The sequence below is a fragment of the Zingiber officinale genome, chromosome 1A (assembly GCF_018446385.1).
Source record: "Zingiber officinale cultivar Zhangliang chromosome 1A, Zo_v1.1, whole genome shotgun sequence".
Taxonomy (NCBI): Eukaryota; Viridiplantae; Streptophyta; class Magnoliopsida; order Zingiberales; family Zingiberaceae; genus Zingiber; species Zingiber officinale.
Window position 1 is genome coordinate 3,034,555 of NC_055987.1, and position 9,788 is coordinate 3,044,342.

Here is a 9,788-nt window from a genome sequence, read left to right on the forward strand (position 1 = left end):
TGAGTTCCACACTATGGCAGGCAGGTTTCAAAGTCAGGTGGACTATGCTTCCTTCCTTCCCAATCAAAACTAAAGTAGCATTTATCTTTTTCTTTTTTCTTGTTTTTTTTTTCCTTTTGCAAAATAAAAGTTGGTGTAGATCATAAAGATGATTGAGACCATTGGCAAGAGTGAAGAGACCATCCCACCAGCCTAAGAATTTATGGACCAAATTATTTTCTAAACAGTTGATCAGTAAATACAAGTGGTTCATTCTCATTCTGTCTCGAGGTGAATCCATGCTATGGTTTCATATAATTAAAAGAATGAATGCATCTGATATGATAGCTAACAGAACAAGTGCATATGCAAATGGCAATCAGTAAATATCCAACACCCTTACTAGGTAGGTAGCCTACCTACTGAAATCTGACTCAGTATCAACATGCAACGAAGGAGGAAGAAAAAAGTGTGCATCTTTGGAGAGCATGCAACTAATAATTCTATCAATCGAACCAACGGATACAATTTTTAGACACTAATACAGTTAAGACGTCCACCTCAAGGACACATGGAGAATGCCTTCCAACAGGGGAAAAAAGAAAAGCAATCAAACTGTTTAACTCCAAAGTAATCAACAACCTTTTAGCAACAACATCTATCGACCAATCAATGATCAGCCAAAAATCGCCAAGATTTTCCTTTTTTTAAAAAAAGAATATGTAAAACGTTCTCTGATGCAACAAATTTCTGCATCTTTCGAGAATCTAGCACAAGTTTTTCATCCCAGTTAAAAGACTACTGTCATCTCCTGTACCAGGGGCTGCACACTTGCAAACTGCCTAAACCATGAATTTCACAATTCCATACAGATCATAAATAAAATGTCTATGATGATTACCAATGAGAAGAAGTAAGAACAAAGTCAACTGCAGTTAGAAATATCCAGTAAACCTATTTCCGAGGATATAATGTACACATGACCTAATCTTAATCTTATAACTTGACAAAGATTTAGGCATAATTCAATAATAAGGATTGAAGCGATTAAGGTATGGATAGTAAAGACTATCTAACTGGGGAAATTATTTGGATATCTCAAACTGTTTATGAGCAACTAAGCATGGATAAAGAGGTATAGATGAAAATGTTGCCGGCTGTATGGTAAATAAATCAACTCTCTTTGTCGACGAGTGGGTGCCACTTTGACTGGAACAGAATTGGTAATTTTGATTCTTTAGATCTTGAGAAAATTTTCAATAGTGTCAGGAGCCTGACTCCAGCTGGAGAAGATTTCCAGACTTTCCTTGTATGAACATAGTCAGTTCTGTAGGGGCAACAACTAATTTCAACCATGCTTGCAGCTCTTCTCCTTCCACCTTCTCCTTTTCTGTTCAGTAAAGCCAGAAACAAACAGAAAATTAGATGATAAGATTTGTTTTACATGTGACAATTTCAGGCTACACCTTACTAACATCCATCAAGGTTAGCAAATAAAACTGAAAGGTCAGAAATGTGTGTTATCATGAAAGGTCATGTGATGTTATGAATACCATCAAGAAGGGGAAAACACATACATTTTTTTTGTTAAAAGGAATAATTGACAAATCCTTATAATGGTTTATAGAAAAAGTAAAAGGGGAATATTGGATACTGGGGATGATTGTTAACCCTCTTGGTTTACAGAAAAAAGGAGGGAATTTATACATAATTGTTTCTATCAACTAAATCAGCACAAGATATTTGTGCTTCCAACTAGATCATTTTGTTTATAACTTGAAGGTTGAACCCGTTTCTTACTTCAATCATTCATGAGAACTAATAATTCAAGTATCTGTCAATTGCTTGTTTGCTTTGACATTCTGATTTTGCGTATATACAACAGCAACCAAGTTTTATCCCACTAGATAGGGTCGCTCTTATGTTGCATAGATGACAAAAAAAAAAATTAAGAAACAAAAGTAAGAACTTGCCAGAGGAAATCTAAATAATGATGAAGAGACATCAATTTATCAAATTGAGAGAAATTAAGAATTCTCACTGTTTCTTAGGTTTATAGATCAAATTCAATTGTAGAATCTACAAATCCCCTACTGGTATAGAAAATCATAGGCTCCACAACTCCTTGTAGATAGTAAGAGATTACATATGTTCATAATGCTTTACTAGCTTGTATAACAAATTTAAGATAAACTATAATTCCTGCCAAATTTAAACAAAAAAAAAAAATCTGCTCAAGGTAGATGTTATCTTCTAATTTAACTCAAAAGGAAAATATCAAGAAAATCAGAAGCCCATAGTGAAGGTCAATTTATATGCTTGTTCAAGGGGATAACTGAATAAGTTATGAATGCCAGATTAGAACATTGTCTATGTTCCATGAAAAAGAAAGCAAAATCACCTCAAACCCAGATAATTGGAGCTAGTAAACTTAACAGCAGATTCCAAAAGTAAAAAAAGTATCAAGGTAAGCATGAGAAACCTTCCAGGTAAGCACCAAGACCCTCAACCACAGTAGGATTGGCTCGTACCACAGAAAGAGCAACTTCAAGAGCTGACTGCAGGAATGATTTTACCTCTCGTTGCGCAAGGTCAACAAGATGGCCCTAAAATTGAATCCCAGTTAATTCTAGCCAATTTACATCCCAAATGAATATTTAAAAGAGCAAGAGAGAGAGAAAAATAAATAAATAACCTGATCTCTTCCCCAAGAACCCACTCCAGAATCATCTAGGCCACCATTAGATAATGTTGCCAATGATACTGGACCAATGTTCTGATTAAGTCCATATTCAGCTATAGCCTTGTAAGCCATATCTGTAGCACGTCTAATGTCATCCAGGGCTCCAGTCGACACACGACCTGAGTAGACAACTTCTTCTGCAGCACGCCCACCAAGAAGAGTGACCAAGCGGCCTCGCAATTCATCAATGAAAAGCAAATATCTGTCCTCAGTTGTAGGAGGGATATATGTGAACCCCAATGCACCCCCTGACCTAGGCAATATGCTCAGTTTCTAAAAGAAGGAAAGTGGAGTAATTAGAGTTCACATTAGAGCCACCAGAATGCAATGATAGAACATCAAAAACCCAAACCTCCACACATGGTTGCCCAGGAAGAAGTTTTGCAACAGCAGTTCCCACAACTGCATGGCCAGCTTCATGCCGGGCAACAACTGCTTTCTCTCCTCCTTGCAGCTTGGCATGTTTCTTCTCTATGCCCTGAGGCCAGAAAAAAAAGTATGACCGTTAAGCAGCATGTATAGAAGATGCTCAAAAGTTGACAAAATCTTAACATTCAAACATGCACCATAGAGTAACAAGTCATTTTATGTTAAGGATTTCTAGTTGATGTTTCAAGTCCAGCAGATTGTGAATAGAGATAACATAATCATACTCCTGTGTGCAAGAAGCCATACAAATGGATGAAAAAAATAACCATGTGATTCCATTCTCTGGATATTGACAACAAACCAGCTGACATACAGTTGGTTCTGTTTGCACATTCCAAAGAAATCCTTTGAAATTTTAAAAATAGAAGTGGTGGATTGTAATGGAGAGGTAGAATGTCAAAGACCAACATGTCAAAGACAAACATAATTATGTAATTAAGCACAGAAAGCATCATGCTGATATTTCTTTCAAAGAAAATTTATTAAGAGCTCCCACTTTAAGGCAGATTCTTACATGAGAGAATGACATATGGGTTGTCATTTGACAAGACAATTCTGGTCAGGAGTAATCTGCTAATAAGTTAATAGGTTACCTAAAGGACAAGAAAATAATAAAAGAATTTTTATACAGCATAAAGATTAAGATACATATAGAAAATCAAATTCTAGAATAATAAAAGCAGAAGACTTTGCGAGGAAATATTCTGTGAAACTGCAGAAGATAAAATGCATCATCCAGTGTCCACCAGAACAAGAGTAAGATATTTGTCACAGGGATAGGCTGACTAGAATAAAGAGACAGAGCATAAGACAAGTTTGATTAGGTTGAAATAGAAAATAGAATAGAACATACAGCTATTGAACGTTCAACTGCAAGGATAAAATCAATCTTTTCAACAACAATTTTACTTAGTCTTCCAGCTAATAGAGCAGCTTCATTCACCAAATTTGCTAGGTCTGCTCTGCACAGTGTTCAGTGCCCAAACGTTAACAGTGAAGTAGATAAAGTCATTCCAGATAAATGAACTCAAATTACAATACCCAGTGAAACCAGTTGTCATGGATGCAATTTCACTAAGATCTACATCATCGCCTAATGGAAGTTCCTTTTTGCTGATATGAACCTTTAAAATGGACTCCCTTCCAAGCCTATCAGGAGTTTCTACCTACAATGAAAACAGAAAAATGATATCCATATTTCAATTGCAATACAATTGTACAAAACTAAATTGGTTATTAGATATCAATATCACATTTAAAGGCAGGCATACGGACCATAACTACCCGATCAAATCTGCCAGGTCGGCGAAGTGCAGGATCCAACACATCTGCCCTATTTGTTGCGCCAAGGACAATAACAGCAGAGTTGCTATCAAACCCATCCATTTCCTAGAAAACAAAGTGGAAGAACAAAAAATATAAGAAAAAAGTTTATAGTGGTAAATGATTAGCAAGAACAGCTAGCTCTAATTGCCCTACAGTAAGTAGCTGATTGAGAGTTTGCTCTCGTTCATCATTGCTGACTATGCGATATCGACCGTCACGGCTTTTTGCAACAGCATCTATCTGCATTAGCAATAAATAATATTAGCATTTATTGCTCTACATAGTTTGTAAACACTAGATGCTGATTGAAAGTGCAACAAATATTTTTTTATTACCTCATCAATAAAAATTATTGATGGTGCTTCTTTCTTTGCCCTAGCAAAAAGATCTCTCACTCGAGAAGCTCCCATACCAACATATAATTCTACAAACTCACTAGCTGAACAACTTATGAAGGGTACTTCAGCTTCTCCAGCCACAGCTTTCGCCAACAGTGTCTTGCCTGTCCCAGGCAGACCTACCTGTAAAAAGTCCCTCAATGTAGAATTTTAGTGATGAAAATTATTTAAAAAAAAAATAAAATTCATTAGAAAAACTTCATATGCCACTCACCAATAAGACTCCTCGAGGTGGCCGTGCTCCTAGGCGTATATATCTGTCTGGGTTTCTAAGAAATTCCTAGCAATGAGCAGGCAGAAAAATATCTTATTATTAGGTCCTACTGTAACCATGAACAACCAAAAAAGAATACTTTGTCAACTTTTCGCCTACCACAATTTCTTCTAGCTCCTCCTTTGCTTCATCAACACCAGCTACATCAGCAAAAGTGACTGCACCAGTATGTTCAGCTGTTTTAGCACTACCTGAATTTGATGCCTTCCTGTTTCTCAACTGACCAGCTGTAGACTGAAGAGGTAAATTAGCATCAGATAAGTTCAAGGGTGATCAGTTTGATTAAAATACAGTGAACGAGCACATACCTGGGAAAAGCTTAGTTTAAAGTTATTAAAAGCACCCACCAGCAAAGCAATGTAGAACAGAGAAATCTGCAGAAAAATCAGTTCTTTTATCAGGAACTTTACCGCCAATAAATTCCTAAACTCACTGTCACTGTTTTTTTTTTTTTTTTGCAGATATTGGGTAGACAATATCGCTAATGATTTTATTCATAAATTCAAAGTACTTCAGGCCATCCTATTCTCTTCTCTCTGAGTTACAAAAAGTGAAGGCAACGTGTGGAGCACATGGATTCAGTCATTTCTTTCTATGTAAATGGTCATTGGAACTTTAGAATCTAAAGAGACACAAGCACTTTGATGGTGGTGTTCTATGTTGACCACATATTGAAAGGAGATAATTCAGTAACTAACTAAAGTTGATTTTGCTTCTATATTCAGTGAGGACATGAAGGAGAGCCTTGACACAACGGTAAAGTTACTGCCGTGTAACCTAGAGGTGGTTTTAATCTCGGAAACAACTTCTTGCAAAGTAGGATAAAGTTGATCCTTCCCCGGGACCCCGCATTAGCGGGAGCTTCGTGCACTAGGCTGCCCATTTTTTTATTCAGTGAGGACATGCAAAGATGAATGCTCCAAATTTAGTTCAAGAGATGATAAATACTTTTGGTATGTAGTGCAGACGTGCTCATGATAAGGTTGTATACATAGAACACACTCTTATGCATAGAGATCAACTAAGAATTCAACCCTAATAATATAACTAAGAACTCATTCCAACCATAGTAAATTTAGATTTTTCACATGCCTCATATAGCAAGTGAGATTCAGAAACTTGAATGCTTACCATCGCAGAGTTTAGGAAACCCCCATTGCGCTTATCTGGTGAGCCAAACTCAACTTGATTCTCCAGCATCTTCTCATAGGGAGTCTTTATATCAGCTGGGCGAGTGGTGGTGTATACTATTTTCTTTGTCGGGGCCATGCTCCTGATAAGAGCTTCTGCATCCTGTGCTCGATTCTCCCCTCCAACATCGGCTTCCATACTGGCAGAATCCTGTCGCAGACGGAACAATATGTGCACACCATCCACCTCGACTTTCTGCACCTGGTCATTATTTATCTTGCTCATGAAGTCGCTGAAGGGCACGCTTACATACGTAGTAGGGGGCCTAGGCTCTGATCCAGGAAGAGGAACCCCGGGCCGCAGTAACCGCATGGCGAACATGACGATGCCCAGCTGAAAGAGAAGGGCGCTGATCTCTTGAGCCGGTATGATTGGCTTCCATTGCCATCTGCCGCCCTTCAACGAGCGGTTCTTCCACTTGTTCTCCCGGCCGGGCGAAGAAGATGAAGACGACGAAGAAGAAGATGTAGACGACTGAGATGACGAAGGGGAGGAATGGGAAGCGACCTTCTTCACATTTTGGCTACTACCCTGCGAGCTCTCTGCGGTGCTATCGCTGGAGCTGGCGTTCGAGTCATTACCCTGCTCAGCAGAACTGCTAGCTCGGACGGCGAAAACCGCGCCTCTCCGCCGACGCGTCAGAATAACGCCCAACCCATCCACCCCCTCTCCCAACGCCCAGCGGCCCCAGCCCATGCTTCCATGAGAGAGGGAAGAAAAAGCGTGACCCCGGAAGCGGCTCCTCCGGCCAAATCGATTGGCATCCGCCACCGCTGCGAGCTCCCGCGACAGGCAAGCGAGGACGATCGACCGATTGCGCAATTCCGTGGGTACGGTCTGCTTACCGAATTTGGGATAGTAAAGACCGCGGGGAGCCAAGGACTCGATCGCTACGGCGGCCGCAGCCATCTGTCGATCAATCAAGCAAACAAAAATCGAAGAACAAAAACAAGGGAACAGATTGGAATTGTACAGATTACGAAACCCTAGCTAATTACAACAGATTGCACTATTTCCACGAGGGGGAAAAAATGAGGTTTTTATTTTCATTTGATCGAGGATTAGAGCGGAGGCGGATGTGGGCCATGCGGCGGTGCAAATCCATCGGCGCGGGGGATAACAAAATATTAGATACAAGCTTTATCGACGCGCGTAAACTTAACCCGAACGTTGCACGGAGATCATTGGCGAGATGCATGGGTCCCTAAAGGAACTGTAAATTGTGTGAAAAAGGAGTTTACTAACTATGGGGGGCTTGGAAGATAAATATGAAGAGAAGGAACCGACCATTCGGGTGAGTCCACGTGTGTTCTACTGGTTCGACGTTGGAGTGGATGGTGTTGAAGAATGAGGTAGCATAAGGCGGTGGTCCACTCGAGATATTGCTTAGGTTTCATAAGCCCAATTAAGCATGAGTTTCAATCCGAATTAAATCGGTTAAACATATCATTTTAGTCAAGTTATATCGATCGCTGCATCCGTTTGATTAAATGTTGGATCAATCTGTTTAAAGATTTGATCGCGTTGGAGTCGCATGTGTTGACTGACGACATTTCATGACTCCTATTTGTATTACCACCTCGAGTTTAGTTTTAATAACTTATACGTCGAGGATGGCACCTGCTAATCATACTTAGATGCCTTAATGGTTATTATTATCCGTCCACTTACCTTAACTCATACTGACACTTTAATGACGATTGAAGCCCGCATCGACGAGGCCCAATCGTGCGTCAAGGAGGCCCGGCATGGCCCAGCCAACGTATCTATAAAATTTAAAAAATGGGTTGGGTCGTCATCAATGACCCAGTCCGGGTCCACGTTCTTGAAATGGATCGGGTCACTGATGGCCCGGCCCACATACTCAAAATATAAAAATAAAGAAAATGTTTGATTCCTTTTTAAAAAAATCATAAAATATATAATATTTTTTTAAAAATATTTGTATCAATTTTATATTCTTTTATTTTTTAAATAAATATTTTACACAAAAGCGGAAACTAAGTTTTGTCACATAAATAAACTAGTCAATTTTTTTACTTTTTTTTAAAACGTAATAATTATCGCGTTTCTTTTTATATCGGTGATCCCGTCAAAGAGAATTGCACGTATAGTCAACATTCCTTTTCTAACTTTAGCAGCAAAGCTGAAGTTGTAGCTGTCAATTGTCATCTTGATAGTCATTTTAAAGATAAATTATAAAGACTTATTCAATTTTAAATAATATTTGTATTCGTCAAAAATCAAACCATATCTGATAAACTCTACGGAATATCAATTCGATTACCATCAGCAGGCTAACTTTACATTCATCGGTTGCAAATGATAGGGACACACGAATAAGCTCGTAAATAAAAATTCACTCCAAAAAGGAAAAACATATTTTGAGTGGACTAAACGTGGTATGATTCGACAACTGAATCGATTCGTCACATCATCTTGGATAAATTTTTATCTTTTAAAAAATAATGTGAAAGATCTTTCAAAAAAAAAAAAAAAAAAAAAAAAAAAAAATTGATGATGTCAATTAATCTCATTGATTATTTCTCGGATGATTAATCCGGTTCCACATAATTTTTTCATTGATCACTAGAATAAATCAGGAAGCGTACATGATGATCAATTTAGAAGTTCAGTATCCTTTAATTATACCCTTCATTTAAAAGAAAAATTTTTATAAATAAATCATAGTTAGATTTGATCATGGACACATAAGAGATAATTTGTATTCGTTCTCGTACAGAAGAAGATATTTTAAGTGACATTTTAAAATTAATTAAATCTTGGAGGCAATTTTTTTTTTAAAAAAAATGCTACTTAATCCTTTCCTACTTTTTCTAACAAAGCCGTGCGCCACGTCGGCCGCCGCTTCCGATTTCCTCTGCTTACTATATATAAGGGCAACGGTGGTCTGCGTCGTCACCACCGCAGGGATGCCGGTGGAGATAGCGAGCTCGCCGCTCCGCCGTTCTTTTTTCTAACGACTGCGTATCCAATTCGGAATAATTACTTCATTACTTAATCAATGAATGTGATCCCTACTAACTTCTCATCAAATTTTAATCAATAGTCCATAAGTTATGATAATATTTCAATTGACTTATGGTCAATATCTTATGAATTTTTGATATTTCTATTAAAAAAATGTATTTGATCAGCAGGATCTTAATTCGTAGAAGATTATTGAAAATTAATATTTTTTAAAGGAAAAAAATCCTAATAAATTACATGCGAATCATTTTTCTTAAAGAAGAAGAAAAAAAAATGAGAATCCATCCAAACGACAAAATAAGGGCAAAACGGGTCATGGAAAGAAGAAAGAATCTAGCTTAGATTTGGTGTCATGTATTCTCCATTCCACATCACAATCACATCTCGTACCACAGTCAAATGCCAATCTCTACCAAGATTCGCGGATCAGCCCAATCTTTTTTTTTAATCTGAACCC

At 38.0% G+C, this 9,788-nt stretch overlaps 1 protein-coding gene across 1 annotated transcript; it reads right to left on the minus strand.

The window, feature by feature from the left end:
- Window positions 1-909: 909 nt before the first annotated feature.
- On the minus strand, window positions 910-7,375 carry LOC122015602 (ATP-dependent zinc metalloprotease FTSH 7, chloroplastic-like). Its single transcript, XM_042572590.1, has 13 exons — window positions 6,281-7,375; window positions 5,458-5,523; window positions 5,249-5,383; window positions 5,090-5,155; window positions 4,813-4,998; window positions 4,631-4,717; window positions 4,427-4,540; window positions 4,193-4,317; window positions 4,005-4,113; window positions 3,075-3,200; window positions 2,675-2,995; window positions 2,462-2,585; window positions 910-1,369 (listed from the first exon to the last, which is right to left on the minus strand). Exons 1-13 carry the CDS (start codon window positions 7,247-7,249, stop codon window positions 1,245-1,247), a joined length of 2,553 nt encoding a protein of 850 aa, XP_042428524.1. The 5' UTR covers window positions 7,250-7,375; the 3' UTR covers window positions 910-1,244.
- Window positions 7,376-9,788: the final 2,413 nt, after the last annotated feature.

What these genes read in the sequence shown, in the direction of transcription:
- LOC122015602 (XM_042572590.1), bottom strand. Translation starts at nt 7,249, where the DNA reads ATGGCTGCGGCCGCCGTAGCGATCGAGTCCTTGGCTCCCCGCGGTCTT. An exon ending in CAATAATTTTTATTGATGAG is followed by an intron (nt 4,718 to 4,812) that starts GTAATAAAAAAA and finishes TTGCTAATGCAG; the next exon opens with ATAGATGCTGTTGCAAAAAG. An exon ending in ATGACAACTGGTTTCACTGG is followed by an intron (nt 4,114 to 4,192) that starts GTATTGTAATTT and finishes AACACTGTGCAG; the next exon opens with AGCAGACCTAGCAAATTTGG.